General features: G+C 36.5%; 2 protein-coding genes across 5 annotated transcripts; both read right to left on the reverse strand.

The window, feature by feature from the left end:
* Window positions 1–78: 78 nt before the first annotated feature.
* neil1 (nei-like DNA glycosylase 1) lies at window positions 79–17,588 on the reverse strand. 2 transcript variants are annotated; one of them, XM_051692887.1, is made up of 11 exons: window positions 17,509–17,588; window positions 7,006–7,487; window positions 6,160–6,279; window positions 2,472–2,574; window positions 2,304–2,385; window positions 1,863–1,984; window positions 1,545–1,572; window positions 1,378–1,442; window positions 1,086–1,284; window positions 900–1,001; window positions 79–804 (listed from the first exon to the last, which is right to left on the reverse strand). In XM_051692887.1, the coding sequence occupies exons 2-11, from the start codon at window positions 7,461–7,463 to the stop codon at window positions 755–757; spliced, it is 1,329 nt and encodes a 442-aa protein (XP_051548847.1). In that variant the 5' UTR covers window positions 7,464–7,487; window positions 17,509–17,588; the 3' UTR covers window positions 79–754. The 2 variants fall into 2 exon arrangements, with proteins under 2 accessions (XP_051548847.1, XP_051548848.1); XM_051692888.1 differs by having other exon boundaries at window positions 7,006–7,464; window positions 17,509–17,571.
* A 675-nt stretch (window positions 17,589–18,263) lies between these two features.
* LOC127437751 (COMM domain-containing protein 4-like) lies at window positions 18,264–23,895 on the reverse strand. 3 transcript variants are annotated; one of them, XM_051692891.1, is made up of 8 exons: window positions 23,804–23,895; window positions 23,513–23,584; window positions 23,361–23,426; window positions 23,230–23,269; window positions 22,840–22,995; window positions 20,717–20,797; window positions 19,062–19,238; window positions 18,264–18,905 (listed from the first exon to the last, which is right to left on the reverse strand). In XM_051692891.1, exons 1-8 carry the CDS (start codon window positions 23,804–23,806, stop codon window positions 18,865–18,867), a joined length of 636 nt encoding a protein of 211 aa, XP_051548851.1. In that variant the 5' UTR covers window positions 23,807–23,895; the 3' UTR covers window positions 18,264–18,864. The 3 variants fall into 3 exon arrangements, with proteins under 3 accessions (XP_051548851.1, XP_051548852.1, XP_051548853.1); XM_051692892.1 differs by having other exon boundaries at window positions 22,840–22,959; window positions 23,804–23,894; XM_051692893.1 differs by having other exon boundaries at window positions 23,707–23,828.
* Between the last annotated feature and the right edge of the window lie 2 nt (window positions 23,896–23,897).

Genomic DNA, 23,897 nt, shown 5'->3' on the forward strand with positions numbered 1-23,897 from the left:
ACAAATTTGGTTATATGCTAGTCAACACAGAATCTGCACATGCAGAATTCCACAGCATTGGAATGCCGTCATTCATAACATTTTATAAACATGTAGAACTTTTTCTATAATTTGATTATGATTTCAGCTACGGACAAGAGTATAGTATTTTGAGCTCCATTAAACATTTAATTTAACATGTATAAATTTACTTTGCAGCATTCCACATTTTTTTATATCTGAAATATAGTGCCAAAAATTTGGAATATTATCTGAAAAATCAGCACAGGAAGTGGAACAAAGCCATAATGAATTTAAATATTTGTAACTGAAAAATGTTAACATACTTTGATGGAGGTATTTGAAATTTCAAATTGAACAATTAATTTGCATTTTCAACCCCTGTGTAACTGCAGTCACTTTGGCAAATTGTCTTCTATTCCATTCTGTACACATTTTCACATAGTAAAAAACCTTGAATTAACCTTTTTCCATTTTTTGTACATATTAAATGAATAAATTACAATTTAAGATTTACTAAATTCTGTTTTTATTTCATTTCCTATCATTTTGTCTTTAATCAATTGTATGCGACATTAAAAACTAAGAAAAATTGTCAAGATTGTTGACTGAGCAGTGTCACATTACAAACATACTGTGTATAAAACTTCTATTTTCTTTAAAGAAATTGATTATAAAATGACTACAGAATATAATCTGGATGGTCCAATATAGTAGTGTCTCCCATTTGAAAAGTATTCTGATTGGAGTCCCATCATCTGGAGCGCCCTCGTTTTGCACCGCTACTTCCCCGCTGAGGCTTTGCTACAACACAGTCCAGAGAAAGACTGAATCAACATCTTCACATGAGACTGTAGACACAACGACTCTGTATTAAAAGGCCAAGACTAAATCCACACCTTTTGTTCTGTTCTTCCTGCAGGTGACAGATTTCTTCTTTTCTTTTATCTTTTCCTCCCCATTTTGGCCTTTAATTTTGTTAGTTCTTGTCCTCATAGGAACTTTAAAGGGAAACATTGAACTAAATTAAATCAGGATCTAAATCCTAATAGTAAAAGTAACTGAGTGAGAAGTGAGATTCTTACCTTTTGAGCTCTTTCTACATGTTTTCGTTTTTTTATTCTCATCTGCGGGTTCTGCCTTGACTCTCTTTTTGCTGCTTTTCAGTGTTTTTGAGCCACTTCGTGTTCTGGATGTTTTATTTTCCTTCTTTACTCTCTTGCTCGCAGTTTGCTTGACCGGCTTTTCATCTGCAGTTTTGTCAGTCCATTTCCTTTTGGTTTTCTAATATGAAGATATTTTATGGATCATCAACAGTCAGAAAGTGAACATGAAAGTGTTCCAATTGTGATACAATCTCAAGTAAAAGCTTCTCACCTTTGCTTCAGTGTAATCATGATCATCTTTTTGTATTTTCCACTTTGCTTTGGGAGACTTGGAATCTATTGGGAGAATATTTCTAGTTAAGCGATTGTACTAAACGTTCTTAGAGGTCAATGAACTGCATGTGTTATTACTGCATGCAGAATGAATCATGATTTTACCTTTGGGGGCCATTGGACCAGGATCACCCTGAAACAAAAACATGCAATTACAATTTAACAATGTGGGATTCAAAAGTCCACAAAGAGTCCACATTGGAAATTAAGGATTCAGAATCTAATTTAAACCTGGAAATCGACAAAGTTTTGTTATTGAGGGGGGGAAAAAAATAATAATAAATGAAATGTTGTAAGATAAAATGAAAAAATGCCCTTCTTGTTACTAGTTTGTTGGTTTCCAAGTGGAAAAATTCGATTTAAAAAAAATTAGATAATCTAATAGATTTAATGTAGATCTAGATGTCATTAACATGCCCGTACTTTGAACCACATTGTCCGCCTGTTGTGATCCCATGTTGAATTCATTCCATCCACACAGTAACACTGCAGCCAGGCTTGAAAAGTGGAATAATCCGCCTTTTCTGGATCATAGCCCTTTCCACCTAAATAAAGAAAAAAACAGATGTATAGACACTGGTCTAAAACTACAAAAGCAACTTTACAAATTTCTGAAGCTTGGTGGCAAAAATCTAATTTGATCCATTTAGTTGTGAAAAGTCTGAGCAGCTAAAAACTCCATGAAATTTCTACAAACCAGATCCATATGTGGCTTGAAATCCAATTACAATACAATTTGGAAATGTTTGCAAAAAAGGAGATGAGAGTAAATGGTGACTGAGGCTGTCATTTTGGAAGAAAGAGACATAAGATATGTATTTATCACATTTTTGGGCAAACTATGCCTTTTAGAATGACACTAACCCAATTTCACCACCTCCAAAGGGACAGTGTGGCACAAGGAGAGAAGGTCTGGGGTCTCAGCTTCTATCCCCTTCTCTGCTGTCTGAAAGGAACAGAACAAAGCATTGGCTTATGCCAAACTAAGTGACTTCAAACAGACTGAGATAGACATGAGTCAGATTCCATCACCTCTGAAACTGTCATTTCCTTTTTGACTTTCTTTTTCTCCTCATCTACTGGTTCAAGTCCCTCCAGAACTGTCCGTGCCTTCACAAACGGGGGGATTCGTAATCTGAGAAGGATGTTTGAGAAAATCAATAGGTTCCATTTTCTTATAATTAGTTCACTAATCAAATAAGCACATTTATGACATTAACCGTGTCAACTCGTTTGTACAAAAGGCCAGATTTCATTGCTTCCATTGAAGCGCACAAGATCCTCTTTGGAACATTCTCCAATCATGCTGGATAACATGGATCATCAGGTTATGCACAAACTTGTGGAGTTCATGCCAGTATGAGTGCATGCTGTCATTAAAGAAAAGGCTGGGCATGCTAAATTACTAGAAATTCTATCATTTCAATTTCATTTTGATCTTCCACGTTCTATGAGTGAACTTCATAATGTGGTCTCATTTAATGACAGACTGTTAATGACATTTCTACATCAGTAACATTCCCTCCTTATACATAAATGCAGCTCCAATCACTTAAAAACAAGCTCTTATTTAAATGTTTACATAATATATTCTATAAATAAAAAAAAAAAAAAAAAAAATCCTGTATATCAGCCCAACTCTAGTACCACCCATTCTAGATTATATTATTTCTATATAAACTCAGCAAAAAAAAAAGAAACGTTCTCTCACTTTCAACTGCTTTTATTTTCAGCAAACTTAACATGTGTAAATATTTGTATGAACATAAAAAGATTCAATAACTAAGATATAAACTGAACAAGTTTCACAGGTATGTGACTGACAGAAATGGAATAATGTGTCCCTGAACAAAGGGGGGGGTCAAAATCAAAAGTAACAGTCAGTATATGGTGTGGCCACCAGCTGCATTAAGTACTGCAGTGCATCTCCTCTTCATGGACTGCACCAGATTTGCCAGTTCTTGCTGTGAGATGTCACCCCACTCTTCCACCAATGGCCCTAGCCCTCACCCTCCGATCCAACAGGTCCCAAACGTGCTCAATTGGATTGAGATCCGGATTGAGGACCTGCCTTTCAACAGGCCTACAAGCCCTCAGTCCAGCCTCTCTCAGCCTATTGCAGACAGTCTGAGCACTGATGTAGGGATTTTGCGTTCCTGGTGTAACTCGGGCAGTTGTTGTTGCCATCCTGTACCTGTCCCGCAGGTGTGATATTTAGGATGTACTGATCCTGTTCAGGTGTTGTTACGTGTGGTCTGCCACTGCGAGGACGATCAGCTGTCCTTCCTGTCTCCCTGTAGCGCTGTTTTCACAGAACAAACATTGCAATTTATTGCCCTGGCCACATCTGCGGTCTTCATGCCTCCATGCAGCATGCCTAAGGCACATTCACACAGATGAGCAGGGACCCTGGGCGTCTTTCTTTTGGTGTTTTTCAGTAGAATCAGTACCTTAAATGTGACCTTAAATGCCTACTGTCTGTAAGCTGTTAGTCTCTTAACGACCGTTCCACAGGTGCATGTTCATTAATTGTTTATGGTTCATTGAACAAGCATGGAAAATAATAAAATAATAAAAAGTTATTTGGATTTTTACAAAATGATCTTTAAAATACAGTTCCTGAAAAAGGGACGTTTCTTTTTTTGCTGAGTTTAATTATAATTAGATTGATGATATTATCTAAATGAGAATACCAATTTATCAGACAGACCCAGTGAGCACCTTGATATTTGGGACCCTTATCATTAAAAATATAAAATTATATATTATTTAAATATAATATTTAATTATTAATTTAATTATTATATTATTTAAAATAAGTACTTTATAAAAGTATGTATTTTTTTGTTGCCAAATGTAAGCAGTATTCACCACACAGTGTTATAAATAAATAATAAAATAAATAATATGTTCAAGTTGACTGAATTGTAAATAATTATAGCAAAGCTATACAAAGCTTTAATTTATACTTGAGGCATTAATTTATATAATATAATATATAATTAATGATGCATTAATATAATATATTATAAAGATGTATTTATTTTCAGTTATCATTTATTTGTTTTTGCAGCATTTGTGTTTTGATGATGATGCACAATAAATTGCTCAATGTTCATTCACACTTACACCCAATATCCACAAAATTGATCTGAAGGTTTTTGTTTTTTTTTTAAATAGTAAATAGATTCTGTGATGTCACAAAGGAATGGAACTCTGACATAAAGAAACCGGTAACTCTGTCACAAAATAGAATGTTGGTTTAGAATGTTTGTGGCCTATAAAAGGACCAGAGTAAAGTTGAAACCTTCAGTTGATTATCTGCTCATTCTGACTGCTAACTAAACAATTTAGTTTAAAGTCTTATTGAACAGACAACATAATGGCTTCATCCTGCGGAGTTTCTACAGGTGATTCTGCTCCACAGAAGGACCAGATGGGATCTTTGTTCGTGGGTGATCTTCACCCTGAAGTCATGGAGCAGCTGCTTCCGATGACCTTTCTCCCGTTTGGACCCATAGCTTCTGTGCGGGTCTGCAGAGATAGGCTGACCAACCAGTCTCTGGGATATGGGTACGTTAACCTTGTAACTTTGTCCTGATGCAGAGTTTTCAAAGGACACTCCGATGTTTCAGGTTCTCTTGGCCAAGCCAATGAGAATCATGAAGGCGCAGCAGAGTGGAATTGAAAACATCTTCATTAAGGGCCTGGCAAAGGACATTGACACCATCACCCTACATGATACCTTCAAGGTCTTTGGGGACATCCTGTCATGCAAAGTGATGTCTGACCACAATGGAGAGTGGATGGAGCAAGGGCTTTGGCTTTGTTGCCGTCACGACCCTTGAAGCTGCCACAAAGGCGTTGTCCGTGATGAACGGCCATATTGTCAACAACAGGCAATTGAGAGTTGTATTTTCTCGGAACATGGAGAAGACACCTCAAGATGACAACAAACACAGCTCTGTGACAACAGATGTAATCACTGAGAAGATATGGGAGGAGCCTAAAACAATGCAGGACTGCTTGGACATGGCAATCAAGGAAAGCTCAGACATGCCATTGCCAGCCAGCTCTGACATTGCAGTACCTGACCCTGAAATGCCAGTGTCTGATCTGCCCCCTAACCAGCCCACTTTCCCTGCTCTTCCTCACTGTGAGCATCTCCAGGGGATGCTCACAGTCAACAGTGCACCCTTGGAGCAATTGGGCCACCATACATGCCAGCAATCCAGAAGATGGCCTCCTTGTGTGTGCCAGCTCGTACCCCACACACCATCCCTGAAAGAAACACCAATCAAGCAGATCCACAGCAGGACGTTAGTCAGCAGTCCTCGTTCTGTGGACCTTTGCTCAGAGATGTATTGGAAGCCTCTGTAAAATCAGTGGTAAAGAGCCCAGCAACTTGGTGCATTGTCAGTCTCTGAGCCCTCGGATAATTCAGGCGCTGAAGATTCTTCAGTCCTCGAAATACATGGTGCAAAAAAATGTACAAAGAAATTGTGCAAAATATGTTTGTGTCAAAAATTTGTTTTGTGCAGTAAATTAAATTAATAAATGATTACAGTAAATTGCAAAAAATAAATAAGACAATAAATATGATGGATGGATATGGATGGATGGATCTCAATGCCAAATATCTAATATATTGGTCACTCATTATTTTTAGTGCACAGTGTCAAACAATGGAAAGGTATATTACATGTTTATAGTCAATTACCTGTACAAAATCTCTGCTCGAAGATAGTTTCCAATCCCGTTGAAATACTTCTGATTTAACAACGTCTCACAGATTGGTCTGTCAAAGGCCTTGTCAGAGAGATTTGAAAGAACATTCTCCCTGAAATATTCAAATATGCAGTTTCAGTTGTTGTACATAAACACAATATCACAATTGTAAGGCCAGTAACATACTAACACAAACATGAATGCTTGCCCAATGTACTCCAAAAATATTGTCCAAAATTACGAGACGCTAGGCATGAGTTCAAGACAAATTACAATCACTTTGTGTGATGAACAGAAGGAAATTTAAGTGGACATTAAATCAAATATTATTTATAAAGTAAATCATTTAAATCAAATATGGCAGCTATGTTGGTAACATCAAACTTCATTGGTTCTCAGCCACCAGTGATTTCATTGCTTCAAAGACTCTAGAATATAGTGCATGTCATGAGTTGTATTAATTACTTTAACTGTGGTTTTATGGCGTTTTCTGTCCTTTTCCGAGCTTAAGTCATTATTCAATTATGGCAAATAAACTCTGTGAAGACTTATTAAAAATTCACATTTTGTGTTCCAATGAAGAAAGAATGTCATACAGGATTAGAGTGACATTGGGATAAGTAAATAATGACAGTTGAAATACGAAATTCCAAGTAGGTGAACGTAGTAAGCAAACCAATTCTGATTGGTTTTTACAGTGCATTTGGGGAATTTTTAGGGAGCATTTCAGAGCACTTGAACAATTCTGACAATGGAACAGTGCTAAAAATTAACGTTTCCCAGTGCACTGACTACTGAGCTTTTGGGCCCAAGAGAAGCAGGTGGTCTCCTGCCTTACCTGAAGCTCTCATACTCAAACATGATGCAAGGCCCTCTGTTTGGTTGCCACATTCCATTTGGTTGCCAGCTACCAAATCTGCGGGCATCCACAAAACTCAGAACTTTGCGTGGGGTCTCATTAGTGTAGAACCGGAGATGGGCATGTTTTGGAAGATCATCTACTGCAGTGAAGCGGAAAAACCCAGACATCCCAAACCGGAAAACCACATTCATCGGCTGCTGGGACTGATCTTTACTAACCTTGCGTTTATTGTCATTTTCACCCTTAATGGGTGTAAGTGTGAGTCTGACCTCCTTTCCTCTGGATTGGGCTTTGATGCAGTAGGCATCGCAGCAGAATGGAACCTCAGGACTTTTGTTCACTTCAGACTTCTCCACAGCTCCGGTAAACACAACTCCTTCACACATCCTGTTGACAAACAGGCTGGCCAAATGGAGCTCGGGACCCTCAGGCATTCTTGAACAGGAAATAAAGACAGGCTGTGTAAAAATAAGACAGCAGAGATACAAATGTGGTTACACAAGATAAAGGGTTCAACTACATTATAACTGTTATACTAGACTGTGTTTATAGACACGCTAGTGTAACATAGCCAGACTTTTGATTATCACATAGTGTCTGATGCACAATAGAGCCTATTTTTGGCCAAGGACCGCCTACTTAGAATGCAAGAGACCATCAGACTGACATGTAAAGCAACCAACCACAATTAATTTTGTTTTCACATAGCATTTAGGGATGGGTAAAACTGAAATTCCTTATACCAGAATAATAGACAGGCATTGAAAAAACTCATTCAAGTAATGGTGCAATAGTCAACATTAACAGTTGTACAAAAAATGAATCCAAAATGCACCTGAAATGATTAAAACCAATTCTTTTACAAATGAATTAAGAAAACAAAGATGAATGTACACTTCTGCTTATAGTTATTTATTTGACTTGCTTCTAAGTGCCTCTGAAAGATTTAATACCTTGCAGACTCTGAGTTTTTGATTATTTCTTTCTCAAGATTACTGTTAACTTCCGGTCCCTCTCCGTTGCGCGTCCATGAGGGAAATCAGTAAGCATGTTGGCGTGTTCATGCGAGAATTGACGTGATACTTGGCTCCAAAGAGATTTATCACTGAATGGTTGGGTTTTATTATCTAAAGCAGAAGGGATTTCAAGATCAGCATTAGCTGATTAGACATGCCATTTCAAGTATGCAAGCAATTAGACAAAATGTTATTTAATTTTATATGGAGGAATGGACAGCATTATTTGGAAAAGGAAATTTTATGTAATAAAAAGAGTAGAGGATTAGCTGCACTTAGTAATGAAACGCTGAATAATACTTTTAAGGTTAATTGGTTAATTAAATTCATGAAAGAAGAGAACAGCATGACGCACACATTCCCAAAATTTCGATTTGATTAGATGGGTGGTATCGATTTTTTTGTTGGGATTTGATAATTAAATTGATAAACTACCTGTGAAATTAGCTAAATTTCATAAACAGGCGTTGTTGGCCTGGATGTTGTTGTATAAACACAATTTTTCCACAAACAAATATTTTATTAATAATAGAAGTATCCAATATAAAAATAAATCTCTCTTCTATAAAAGATGGTTCGAAAATGATATTGTTTTAGTTAGACAACTTTCAAATGCAGATGGCAATTTACTGTTTTAGAGAAATTTGGATTGCCTGTTAACCCAAAAGAGTATGCTGTTTTGTTTGATGCCATACCTCAACAACTGCGCAATTTGTAAAAGCTTGTGGAGGTGTTGCTCCTGATAACACATATGTAAAAGGCAGCATGTTTATAGGAGATATAGACATTCTCAAACACAATTGTACTAATAAGCATATTAGCAATATTATAATAGATGAAACAGCCACTCACAAAAGTACATTATGGACCTATTTTTTAAAAAATATAAACTGGAGCAAAGCATGGAAAATTTGTTATAAACTTTGTGTGAACAATAAAGTAAAAGAGGTCACATTTTACATTTTACATGGTATATATCCAGCAAAAAGTGTACTAGAGAGTTTTCAATTAGATATTGATTATTCCATTAATTTCTGTTAATTAGATATAGTCTATTTTCCATCTTTTTTATAATTGTGTCTACACAAAGATATCGAAAACTTTATTAGGAATAAACTGATATTGTATTCCGTTTGAATGATTTTGACATATGTATGTATTACTCTAATGTCGATAACAATACAAATTTTATTTTTCTTGTACAACTTTTTATTATTTTGGGGAAATTTCCATACACAAAAAGAAATGGTCAAGCTCCAGGCCAAATTTTACTCACTTCCTTCAGGAGACCAAAGAATATAGCCCCTGTTTAGAAAACATTGTTAATAAAAAAGCAAAGATGACTTGTAATATTTTTCATGAATATAGAATATTTGATATTTGAATGTACACTCTGACTTTTGTGTATAAACCTGTATACTTTTGAATACTGTATATACTTTGTTCTGGCAACAAAGAAAATAATAATAAAAAACTGATGTGATACAACCGGAAGTGCAGCTCGATTTGTTTACATCAGAAAGCGGTTCACAAACTTAATTGGTTTTGCTTTAATTTGAAAATGCCAGCACGCTTACGTCATGCAAGAGACAGCATCAACTGATTCCCCTCATGGACGAGCATTGGTATGAAGGTAAATCGGTTGCAAAACTCGAGAGCTTGTAGATTTGAATTTGAGAACTTGTATAATAAATATTTGTATTTGTAAGTTGGAATTTACACTCACAGCAATGATGTGAATACTTGTAAAATACAAATCTGAAGCTGAATGTTGCAATCTGCACTCAGACAATAATCAAAAACCTGTTTTGAATTCAAAGTTGCAGACAAATAGTCACAAATGTGTAAAATGACATTCACATAAATACAGCGACAGACACAAACTTGTATTACATATTTACTTTTGTACTTTAATTCATTTTCGCAGTACAACCACAAATCGGCAGTTACAACCTCTCAGATCTGATACTGCAACTTCAAATCTTCCCGCCTTGACTTTTGCAACAACTTTTGCGATAAACCTGTAGCAAAACTCACTTGTGCACCTGTAAATCAAGATGTGAGAGAACAGAATACCGGTGCTGGGCGGGGGCGGGGCAAATGAAGTTATGACAAGAGCTGGAACAACTGAGGCCGGACCAATCAAAACAGATCATGTTACTTACTTGATGGCTGAATATTCTCCCACTTCATCTGAACTAGAGATATAGAAATGTGCATTTTCTGGTATTTTTAGTATTCACTCAATTCCCTTATTTAGATGTCAGTCTGTGATTTAAATGAAAGTGTACATGACCACGGTAATCTCAAATAATCATGATTAAAGCAAGTCATCGCGGTCAGGCAATTATGTATTTTAAAAAGTTTTAAATTATATATCTTTGGAGGTTTTTTTCTCCACTTTTCTCCCCAATTTGGAATGCCCAATTCCCAATGCGCTCTAAGTCCTCGTGGTGGCGTAGTGACTCGCCTCAATCCGGGTGGCGGAGGACGCCATTATCACATGGCTTGTTGAGCGTGTTACTGCGGAGACATAGCACGTGTGGAGGCTTCAGACTACCACGTGCCCCACCGAGAGCAAGAACCACATTATAGCGACCATGAGGAAGTTACCCCATGTGACTCTCTCCCTAGCAACCGGGCCAATTTGGTTGCTTAGGAGACCTGGCTGGAGTCACTCAGCACACCCTGGATTCGAACTCATGACTCCAGGGGTGGTAGTCAGTGTCTTTACTCGCTGATCTACCCAGGCCCCTCAGGCAATTATATATCTTAAGTTCTAAATTATATATCTTTTTCTTAAGGCATCAAGGTGTACTTTCTTACTGCTTGGTTTTAAGGATTGATCAGCATGGACGGTCTGATAAAACAGTTTAAACTAACTTTTATCTAGAACTAAGAAATGAATTAATGTCATGTAAAAGACATTTTTTTTAAATTACCTTTGTTCGTGTATTTATCCATCCAGAATAAAACTGAATCTCATTTCAAACAAGAATGCACACTGTGTCCAATATAATCTTTATTTCACAAGTGGGTTTCTTACAATAATTACAGTACCATTACAATTCATCTAAGCAAGTACAGTATGACTTATTTAGATTTAAATTTTGCTTGTTAATTTGCAACAATGCAATATTACAGCATTGAAGTAGACATACGTATACGAAATAAGTATGAAGAAGACTAACTTAAATAACGATAATGAAATAATAAAGGCATGATTTTTAATCTTCTATGATAGTCTGCAAGAGTGATTAACATAGTTATCCATTCATGTGAAAATGAGGAGAATTTTTTGGAAAGAATAACACTAAAGTTGTTGTGTGTTTTACATTTCAAAACAATCAAAATATTGTGCAGTCTGTCGGTGCCTAATTCTGCGTTGATGAACTTGATAAAATCATCTCATTTGATTTGTTACATGATAAACTCTAAATAATTTAATAGTCAAGTTACTTATCCTGCTACTGCATCAGCAAGCCATTGGACTTGTTTTGCTACAAAAAATGGTGCTGGTGTGGTGCAGTTGCATGACATCACGATTTAAGATGATCCGTTTTGATTGGTCTGGCATCAGTTGTTCCAGCTCTTGTGATTGGTCACAACTTCATTTGCCCCGCCCCCGCCCAGCACCAGTATTCTGTTCTCTCGCATCTGGGTTTACAAGTGCACAAGTGAGTTTTGCTACAAGTTTATCACAAAAGTTGTTGCAAAAGTCAAGGCGGGAAGATTTGAAGTTGCAGTGTCAGATTTTAGAGGTTATAACTGCTAATTTGTGGTTATACTGGGAAAGTGAATTAAAGTACAAAATTAAATATGTAATACAAGTTTGTATTTGTATTTATGTGAATGTTATTTTACACATTTGTGACTATTTGTCTGCAACTTTGAATTTAAAAGGTTTTTGATTATTGTCTGAGTGCAGATTGCAACATTCAACTTCAGATTTGTATTTTACAAGTATTCACATCTTTGCTGTGAGTGTAAATTTCAATTTAGGAATACAAATATTTATTGTACAAGTTCTCAAATTCAAATCTGCAAGCTCTCGAGTTTTGCAACCGATTTACCTTCATAATTTGAAAGCGACCGCAAGTAAAGAATTATAGTGAAAAAGTCTTAAATATTTATCTGTTTCACTCCCAAAGCGATCGTATCGTTTTAGAAGACATTAATTTGACCACTGGTGTCAAATGGACTACTTTTACTACGATTGTGTGCTTTTTGGAGCTTTAAAGTTCTGGACACCATTCACTTGCATTGTATGGACCTACAGAACTGAGATATTCTTCTAAAAATCTTTGTTTGTGTTCTACTGAACAAAGAAAGTCATACACATCTGGGATGGCATGAGGGTGAATAAATGATGAGAGCATTTTTATTTTAGGGTGAACAATTCCTTTAAGGGTAAGGGTTAGGTTAAAGTGATAGATCACCCTCATGTCACTCCAGATGTGGATGACTTTCTTTCTTCAGCAGAACACAAAGATTTTTAGAAGAATATCTAAAAATAGATATTTACTTCAATAAATAAAATGTCCTTATTATCATGTAATACAAAGGTAACTGTAATCTGATTATGAGTATTTTCTAATGTAATTTACTCTAATTACAAGTACTTTTTTTTGTTTTGTTTTTTTTTGTAATTTGGTTACATAATCCAGTTTACAAGTAATCAGGTACTACCCGGGATTAAATTGGGATTTCAGAGGTGGGGGAACCCTAAAATCGGGTGATGTCGACCCCCTGGGTGATGTCTAAATATGGATTTATTAATAGGCCTATTTGGTATGTAATTCATATAAGTTTTTTCTTTCAGATTAGTCATTTTGACTAGGATTCTGTTTTAATGATTTTTTAATTAATAAAAAAGTACTTTGTATTGATCTGGGATCAGCGGCGTTTTTTTCAGATCTAAAGGTTGATAATTATTGCATATATGCAATTTACATCATTATGTGATAATTACCACAGCAAAACATACAAAGTGAATTGGGATTGCTAGTGTTTCTTTGACAATGTTTTGGCCTTCTTTAAAATACACTCACAATCACTTTATTGGGAACACTATGGTCCTAATAAAGTGCCCGACATGGTCTGCTGTTGTAGCCAATCCGCCTCAAGGTTTGATGTGTTGTGCATTCTGAGATGCTATTCTGCTCACTACAATTATACAGAGCAGTTATCTGAATTATAGACTTTGTCACCAGTTCGAACCAGTCTGGCCATTCTCTGCTGACCTCTCCCATCAACAAAGCATTTCCGTCCACACTGGATGTTTTTTTGTTTTTGGCTCAATTCTGATGAAATTCTAGAGACTGTGTGTGAAAATCCCAGGAGATCAGCAGTTACAGAAATACTCAAACCACCCCATCTGGCAACAACAATCATGCTACGGTCCACATCACTGAGATCACATTGTTGCATTCTGATGGTTGATATGAACATTAACTGACCCGTATCTGCCTGATTTTATGCACTGCAGCCACATGATTGGCTGATTAGGTAATCACATGGATGATTGTTGGTGCCAGATGGGCTGGTTTGAGTATTTCTGTAACTGTATCTAGTGTTACAATTTAAAAGTAAATGCACATTGTTCTTAACGGGGGAAACGAACACCTTCTGCACAACTTTTTACTCAATTTGTTATTATGATAATATAATTGGTAATGAAAACATTTGCATTAAATTTGAAGAGTTTAAAATTCTTCACAGCTGCATGAAGAAGCATTTTCACATTAGTGAATCCCACTGTATATTTGCTTGAGAAAAAATAATCCAAAAGAAATAAAAACACAAAATAAATATAAATGCTGAATCAACAAAAATGGAGTACACATCAATACACAAATAACAGTGAAAACATTTGCAGTGTGTTGGTCGAGTGGTCTTTGTTCTCAAGTTGTAGGCCTATGATATTTTGATCTGATGTCGCTTTGCATGTGATTGATTCCTGATTCAGAACCCCTTCGTGTATTCAGCTTTTTAACAAAACTAAGCAAATCGCTACTGCATATCAGTGGATCTAAAAAACGGGTGAGCAGTTGATTCCATATTACTCGATTTCTATTAATCGGAGATCGGATCACAGTGCGGTACAGAAGCGGAATGGTCCCTGCTGCTCTCTTATATTCTGCCTCTACCAGCACCCGCAAATGACTAGAGTGAAGCATAATGAGCTTGAAATATTTTTGAACAAGTACACTTGCTAAACAGAGGAAGAATGTCTCAAGGGGATCAAAGAAAAACCGAATCGGAGAATACAAAAAAAATGGGATGGATTGATAAACAAGCTATTTTTTCTTTTTTCTTTTTGAAATCGAAGGTGCCAGAGCGCCAGACCGTACCGGTGTTCTGACAATCTGACCTACCTCTCAGAATGTGCTACTCACACGCACTGCGCATGCGCACTACGTTTTCTAGCTTAGAAATTGCATATCTGAAGACACGCCCATAATTTTGAGCTACCTTGCCTTTAAAATCACGAGTTTGGGTGAAAAATATAAGTAAAATCAATCTTGCTGAATAATAATAATACAATTATATATAGTATTTTACAGTAAAAACAAATCTTTCCCAATAATTATAATAATTTCTGCATTGTCTGTGATACAAATATACGCGGTAGGAATTTGACAGTTAAACACCACCTTAACTGAAGCGTACGTGTGTTCGAAAAAGGTATCTAAATATATTTTTTAAATACTCTAGAATGATATTTGAAATCTACTCAAATGGAACTTTAGTTAGCACAAATATCTTATAGAATTTTGTAACTGATAAGACATCATAAATTAAAAAACAACCATGTTTTTATGCTAGCGTAACATATGAAATTAGCTAGTTGTCTATGTGGTGATGTTAAATGAATTTTTATGGTCATAGACCAGCGTTTCCCAACACTACATTGGATGTCTCCTTAATCAAACACACCTGATTAATCTCATAAGCTCGTTAGTAGAAGGAATATGTAGAAATCACCAGAATCACTTTTCATGCTTTGTGTGCACATATTATATACATGAATATTCTGTATGTGGTTAGTGATTCGCGAAAGACAGGTTAGTTTCCATCTTTTTGCGGGGTATTAATGTATTAATATTAATGTAAAACCGTATAACAAACGGTTATATGTCTTAAGTGAATGTAAACAAGTGGGACAAAAATTGGATATGCGTCTGTCAATGTCAAGTCAAATTTATTTGTACTGCGCTTTTCACAGTACACATTGTTTCAAAGCAGCTTTACAGAACTAAGTTTCCTTTTTCTTAAAAATACATAATTGAAAATGTGAATTAAAGTTATTAGTTCCAATATCAATTGGCCATATGTCACATTTTAGAATAATATATTAGAAAAGACTGAATAGATGTTTGCAATGTTTTAAGACTAACAGATATTAATTGTAACATGAGATTAATAGTAAACAAGTGGGACAACAACAAAAAATTTAATATGTGTCAAAGGATTGGATTTGTGCATTAAGCCTAGCAGTGTAAATATAGCATTGTTGTTATGATTAGCTGAGTTCCTAACAGCACCTATAGGCTTATTCTGCATCTTATTTAACACTGGGTTATGTTAAAGGTGCACTATTTATTTATGTATTTATTTTTGCTAATTGCTAAAGTGTTACAGATGAAGAAATTAATAGTATTTTTGAAATATGTTTAAAATGATGTACACGCACATGAGATTAAGAATAGTCATATCAGTGTTTTAAGATGATTTATACTGTTTTATTTTACTTTGTGCAGCAAGCACATCCATGAGCACTACCATGTTCAGATCAGGCCAGATCAGATCAAGTCTTCAAAAAACATAATCCATCCACACTGTTAGGCTTCTAAGATCACTGGACGAAGAACTAGTTACTTGGTGCACCTTTAATTTGTTTGGCTATGCTTAATTTACTTGTTGAAAAGATAACTTGTAAGACAATTCTGCTTTGCCATCTGTCTGCTCCTGAATCTCTTACTCTTTACAGCACTGTAATCATGGAGGGAAGATATGGAGAAGTTCTCAGTCTACTCACTTTAAATAAGTTCCCTGCACAGTACAGCAAGTCAGAACAGCAATATTTGTCTATTTTCTAGGTGAGTGAATGTGACCAATGCCAATGAGTGGGAAAACCTCTTATAGTAGACAGTGAGCTGGAGAGTATTCAGGTATGTATGCCCTTGAGTTGCTAATGTATTTACTTTATTTTAAATATACAGATTTGTGATTTGAGAACTTAAATATTTTTTTCTGCTTGCCATAAATTTTTTTTAGGTCTCCTCAGTCTGGGAATTGCTAGGAATTGATCTGACAGGGTCACTGCCCAAAACAGTTGATGGACATGCGTAAATATTAACAATCACTGCTTATTTCTCAAAGTGGGTAGACGCTTTCCCTTTGAAATCCAAATCTGCAGTGGAAATTTCAAGGCACCTGTGTTCTGTAATTTACAGACACGGTTACCCAGTCAGGATTATATCTGATCAAGGAAGAGAGTTTGTTAATGAGGTGAGTCAAAATACAAGAACTATTATAGTGCCAAATTCTCTCTGCATATCAGTGATCTACCAACACATTTATTAAGGCGGGTAGTTCATTCTGATGGGTATCTCAAGCTGACAAGGCGTGCTACCCCTGTTTTTACATCATTTATTAAAGTGGTTTTAATATAAATAGTAGCTCATTCTGAGAAAGAAGCACATTTTGTTAGACAATATGACAGCTTGTGCAACCAGTAGCACATCCTGAGCGGGTAGGACAGATTGTCAGAACACCGGCCCAATTTAACCCCTGAGTAGTACTTCTCAGCACTGCCTACTGTAACACCCTCCTCAACTAATACGAATATGTGCTCTCCAGAAGTTGTGTAGCAGCCAGCCAATCAGATTGGAACTGGGGATTTTATGCAGCTATTGACATTTTCATGTACAATCAGACAGCCAGTGAACGGACTGTGGACGTGCTGTCTGAGGCAACCAAAAAACAAAAAAAAAAAACATCCAATCAACAAGTAACTTTTTTTGTACACCTACTATGGTAATTGCACGGTATTCTTTGAAGTACATAGAAGTGAATGTGATAACCACTCATTGCCACTGTATTACAATCTGATACATAACGCCGCAGTACTTTTCAAAAGCAGTTATGAACACATACAATAAAGTTTCTGGCAAGATCTCTGAGCTACACATTCAAGTCCGTCACTATAAACGTTTAGGACAGTCAGTGATTTGCTTAAAAGATTCATCTTTTCCTAACGCTGAATGATGTTATCATCAAAGACAAGACTGCTTTAAGCGTTATGCAACTAGCACAAGCTCTTATTAAATCAAAGCGCAGCGTTATACCACTAGCAATGTGTGCTCGCGAAAAAGCAAGTGTGCTTATATGCATCAATCGTGTTCAGTAAATGTCACCATTATTGATTAAATTTAATGAATCCACTTGTCCAGCTCACCTTTGTTGCAGAAGCTTATTATCTCCGGAAATGTGCGAGCTGTACAAAGTATATGAAACGGAACGGGTGCATCATGGGAGTTGTAGTTCATTTGCTTTCGGACAGGGATGTGATTTTTCATCTTTGTGAATGTGCTCACTGTCGAAATTCACGCTGAGAAAAATAATAATAATAATAATAATAATAATAATAATTATAAACCAAAAGTGAGTGGTGACTGATAGCATATAAAAAGTTAATATAGATATTAAGGAACATGGATTGAGATAAATCACTCTAAAAGCTTATCCAATTTATCATATGTTGCCGACACTGGCAAACAAGTGACACATTAAGTCTCTAGTCATTTCTGGTGCAAAAATAATGTAAATAACTTATAAATATGACTTATTTTGAGAAACTTGTCACAAATACCCCTCTTGGCAAATTATTATACTCTAAATGATTGAATAAATTCAGTGTAGTTGCAAAACTGAAAATGTCCAGCTGATCACAAAGCATTTTCTGAATAGAGCTCCTAAAAAGGTACATAAAATAACTATAAAGGTATATAAAATATCTATACAACATAGCTGAAACAGTAAATATTAATGAATGGCACTTAAATTCACAGTAAACAGTAAATCTCCAATGCATTTTAAAGTTGAGACAATGTAACATTCCCATCTGACAGCAGACTGGCTATTACTAATTGATAAATTCCTTTTGGGGTCCTGAAAGATGCAGCAATGTAATGAACCTAATAAACAATTAACTGCTGTTAATTTATTTTTATTGAGAAACAAACAAATGTTAAAGACAATTTCATTAAACAAAAATACATATAAGATCAACTTTATGAAGGAAAATCAATGAAGTGAAATTACATCTCTCGTTCACACTAGGCAGCAAGTGACAAATTAGTCTCTAGTGACTTCTGGTCCAGACTGAATGTGCATAAAAACATCTAAATCTGATTTAGAATAACTCAGGTTTTAATTTACAGCCTTTTGCCATTTAAACAGCACGGAGTATACAAAGGCCAGACCAAGCAAACAGAGGTCCTTATTTCCAGACGAGAAGAGCTGAGGAAAAGCTGTTTCAAATAATACCCACCCTGTCACCACACGTCCAATCGATACTCAATTTGAGCAACATTTAACTCACTAGGGAGTGAAGACCAAACCCTGAACAAAATAGCCATCTGTTGACTACAAAAGCTTTTTGCATATTGCAACGTATTGGTACAAAGTGGCAGATTTCAAATTTTTAATATTTAAATGTATATCATATTTAAAAACAGATGGATTCAATGCATATGTGCACATGCATAAACGTGCATATTCCAAGAAAAATAGCCAACAAAAGATGACTGGATCACTGTAGAGCATTCATCATAACCTGTGCTTGTTTGAGTTCTGGAAAACAAAGAAACATAAGACTGTTATTTACAACCACAACACAAAGGGTTTTATTTATCCCAGGAGGGAAAAGGAAATGACATGTTTTTGTGTAAATGCATTAATATTTTGTGTGATCTTCCATGCATAAAAATAACCAATAATCCTTCATACCTGTTAACAGTACTCTGAACTTGTCAGCAGTGATTGAGACAACAGTGGTCTCTGTGGAGTCTGTCTCGGGGTTTTGAGCCTGAAGCCTGAGCTGTACTGTGGGCTCATTCACTTCCTTTAGCTCACTTGAGCTCAGAGTGTAATCCACCCTCCAATTCACAGCTTCCAGATGACCCACTAACACATGGAGAAAATCAGGATGTTACAATTAGCTAGCTCTTTTCTTGCTTCTAAATCATTTAAAGGCCCCTGAAATAAATTTTTGTAGCTTTTAGTGCATGCCTGTTAGATTTGAGGACATCAATAACTCCTAAAAAGCAACAAAATATGGAAACATAACAAAATATTGGTAACTCATCTTGCACTCACTCATTTTGTCCAATAAAAAGCTCTCTACAATAAGAATGTCCCTTTCCCTAGCACTGTAATGGAGCCAAGTCTCTGTCATTTCAAAATAAGAGTCCCTGGCATGCTTGCACCAAATCTTAATTTTTGTGGTTATTATAGGGATTTTGGTTGAATAATAAACTGCTTCTGGGATTTGTTCATTTTGAACTGTTGTTGCGTCTATGTCTGTGCCCATCTTAGTAAGGAAAGACCAAGACATTTTTTTTTTATGCTCTATTTATCGATTTTAAAAAACTGTTGGCCTGTTAATCGGTTATCAGCATTTTTCACCACCTTAGATATTGGTAACAGCTAAATCCATTATCGGTCGAACTCTACTCCTAATACCAGCTACTCCAGACTAGCAGCAGCAAGTTACAATCATGGTTCATCGTTGTGATGTAAACTTAAGGCTCTTGGCTATATATGTCCAGCCACAACTTACTGTTCCAAAAGAAAATGCGTAAACACAGGAAAGGAAATTGCGCTCATCAAGCAATATCATGGGGACTTTAAAGGGATAGCTCATCCAAAAATGAAAATTCTCTCATCATTTACTCACCCTCATGCCATCACAGATGTGGCTTTCTTCTGCAGAACACAAATGAAGATTTTTAGAAGAATATCTCAGCTCTGTAGGTCCATACAATGCAAGTGAATGGTGGCCAGAACTTTGAAGCTCCAAAAGCACATAAAGGCAGTATAAAAGTAATCCATAATACTCCAGTGGTTAACTCTATATATTCAGAAGGTATGATATGATAGATGTGGGTGAGAAACAGATCATTTCTATAAATACTATACTATAAATTCTCCTCCCGGCCCAGTAGGTGGCAATATGCTCGAAGAGTGCATACGAAGAAAAGGAAAATGTGAAAGAGGAGACTGATTGTAAAAATTAAAAAAAGGATATAAATATTGATCTGTTTCTCATCCACACTTATCATATCGCTTCTGAAGACATGGATTAAACCATTGGAGTCTTCTGGATTACTTTATGTGTATGCCTTTGTGATTTTTGTAGCTTCAAAGTTTTAGTCACCATTCACTTGCATTTTATGGACCTAAAGAGTGGAGATATTCTTCTAAAAATCTTCATTTGTGTTCTACAGAAGAAAGAAAGTTACACACATCTGGGATGGCATGAGGATGAATAAATGATGAGAGAAGTTTAATTTTTGGGTGAACTATTCCTTCAATGAAACATTCAACATCGATACACAGTTTTACAGCACAAAAGTCTATTTCCATTTTTCGGCGATACTCACAGCGTAGGCTGCTCTCCCTCAGCTTTTCCTGTAGGGCGTTGTGCTTATCCTCATACGATTTACACAATCCTGTGGTGTGCTCTAAAACAAACACATGGACACTTTCATTCATAGAAATCACAGGGGACCAGTTTCTCATTCACACTAAACAATAGTTCAAGGTTGAGGATCATTTTGAGCACAAATTCAACCTCTAACAGTGCATTTGGTCCAGAGAGAGACTTACTCCATGTCTGGGAAAACATCTAACATTCAATTATGACATCACTAAATTAATATCTAGCTTTTGAGGACCACATAAAATCAAATGTGTGTTCCTAGGCCCACCCATTTATACATAGTTACAGCTGTCTGTCTGAAAAGAGGTTTGGCTTTTCATTACGGCACACAGGAAAATTACAGGTGCATCTCAATAAATTAGAATGTCGTGGAAAAGTTCATTTTTTTCAGTAATTCAACTCAAATTGTGAAATTCGTGTATTAAATAAATTCAATGCACACAGACTGAAGTAGTTTAAGTCTTTGGTTCTTTTAATTGTGATGATTTTGCCTCACATTTAACAAAAACCCACCAATTCACTATCTCAAATAATTAGAATATGGTGACATGCCAATCAGCTAATCAACTCAAAACACCTGCAAAGGTTTCCTGAGCCTTCAAAATGGTCTCTCAGTTTGGTTCACTAGGCTACACAATCATGGGGAAGACTGCTGATCTGACAGTTGTCCAGAAGACAATCATTGACGCCCTTCACAAGGAGGGTAAGCCACAAACATTCATTGCCAAAGAAGCTGGCTGTTCACAGAGTGCTGTATCCAAGCATGTTAAAAGAAAGTTGAGTGGAAGGAAAAAGTGTGGAAGAAAAAGATGCACAACCAACCAAGAGAACCGCAGCCTTATGATTGTCAAGCAAAATCGATTTGGGTGAACTTCACAAGGAATGGACTGAGGCTGGGGTCAAGGCATCAAGAGCCACCACACACAGACATGTCAAGGAATTTGGCTACAGTTGTCGTATTCCTCTTGTTAAGCCACTCCTGAACCACAGACAATGTCAGAGGCGTCTTACCTGGACTAAGGAGAAGAACTGGACTGTTGCCCAGTGGTCCAAAGTCCTCTTTTCAGATGAGAGCAAGTTTTGTATTTCATTTGGAAACCAAGGTCCTAGAGTCTGGAGGAAGGGTGGAGAAGCTCATAGCCCAAGTTGCTTGAAGTCCAGTGTTAAGTTTCCACAGTCTGTGATGATTTGGGGTGCAATGTCATCTGCTGGTGTTGGTCCATTGTGTTTTTTGAAAACCAAAGTCACTGCACCCGTTTACCAAGAAATTTGAGCACTTCATGCTTCCTTCTGCTGACCAGCTTTTTAAAGATGCAGATTTCATTTTCCAGCAGGATTTGGCACCTGCCCACACTGCCAAAAGCACCAAAAGCTGGTTAAATGACCATGGTGTTGGTGTGCTTGACTGGCCAGCAAACTCGCCAGACCTGAACCCCATAGAGAATCTATGGGGTATTGTCAAGAGGAAAATGAGAAACAAGAGACCAAAAAATGCAGATGAGCTGAAGGCCACTGTCAAAGAAACCTGGGCTTCCATACCACCTCAGCAGTGCCACAAACTGATCACCTCCATGCCACGCTGAATTGAGGCAGTAATTAAAGCAAAAGGAGCCCCTACCAAGTATTGAGTACATATACAGTAAATGAACATACTTTCTAGAAGGCCAACAATTCACTAAAAAAAATTTTTTTTATTGGTCTTATGATGTATTCTAATTTTTTGAGATAGTGAATTGGTGGGTTTTTGTTAAATGTGAGCCAAAATCATCACAATTAAAAGAACCAAAGACTTAAACTACTTCAGTCTGTGTGCACTGAATTTATTTAATACACGAGTTTCACAATTTGAGTTGAATTACTGAAATAAATGAACTTTTCCACGACATTCTAATTTATTGAGATGCACCTGTATGTTTCATGTCAGTGTTTGAGATGTGGCCTGGTGGGCAGTGTTGTGCAGTGCAGCTTATGAACGTGATCGAAGTTCAATTTAGGCTCAAAATCATTTGTCGACCTCCTCAACCCATTCTCCTCATAGTTTTTTTTTGTCAGAAATGTCCTTACCTTTAGGCAGGCCAAGCTGCTGTAGTTCACTTGAGAGAGATTCACTGTCTACATCATGCTTTGCAGCATTGGACAGAATAAAGCTCAGCACTGCTATACTGGCCTTGACGTCTCCACTCTCTGAAAGAGCATATAGCAAAATACATAGAGCAAATTCTAGGAAACAGTTCACATCAGGGCCAGGTGTTCATGGGGTGGTGGGGTACCAAATGTAATAATCAACATGGAAGAAAAAAAAAAAAACATGTCAGTGGACCACTATTATGAATACTAATGTCTATGGTGGTTACGGCCCTGCTCATAAATACAAGCAAATGTTATTTTATCATCACACACACCACATATTCTGAGCTGTTTACAGCACATGGCACAAAACTGGGTTTTACTCACCAAATTTTGCATCTGACGTTAGTTTTGAAATTTTGTCATACTGAAAACATATAATGCAAAAGTAGTTAGTTAAGTATCCATTTAATAGTAGAGATTGTAAAAATGACCAGCTGTACCCAGTGACGTCTTACATCGATGCCTTCATCGAGCAGATTTTTGATGACTTGCACACACAGGAGTTTCATCTTGACGCTTGACTGTGGAGAAAAAGAACAGATGCTTGATTGTTTTTGTACTGACATGAAGGGAGAACATCATTATAAGTGATTCAAATCGCACTTACTATTCTTGCCAGGGTGCTAATTTCTGCAAGGACCCAATCTGGACAGTCCAGATCTCCACAAAATCGGAACCTCTGTGAAAAAAGGTGTCAAATAAAATGAGTTTATTCAGAATGTTCACTTACTTGTATTCTAGCCTATAAGATTAGCGCTAGCCACGGATAAAACTGAAAACCAACAAAAGAGAACGCTGTACCGTTTAACATTTTTTTTTATAAAAGGGGGAAAAAGTGCACTCTGAAGCGAGAATGAAGTCTACTATCACTTTAATTATAAATTAGATAATTTAGTACCATTTTGGCTTGAATTCGAGTAGGTTCGTAAGTCTGCTGTACGGAAAGCCATATAGGACTTGCAACGTCAATTACAAAACGCGAAAAGGCAGGA

Source organism: Myxocyprinus asiaticus, chromosome 48 (assembly GCF_019703515.2).
Source record: "Myxocyprinus asiaticus isolate MX2 ecotype Aquarium Trade chromosome 48, UBuf_Myxa_2, whole genome shotgun sequence".
Lineage (NCBI taxonomy): Eukaryota > Metazoa > Chordata > Actinopteri > Cypriniformes > Catostomidae > Myxocyprinus > Myxocyprinus asiaticus.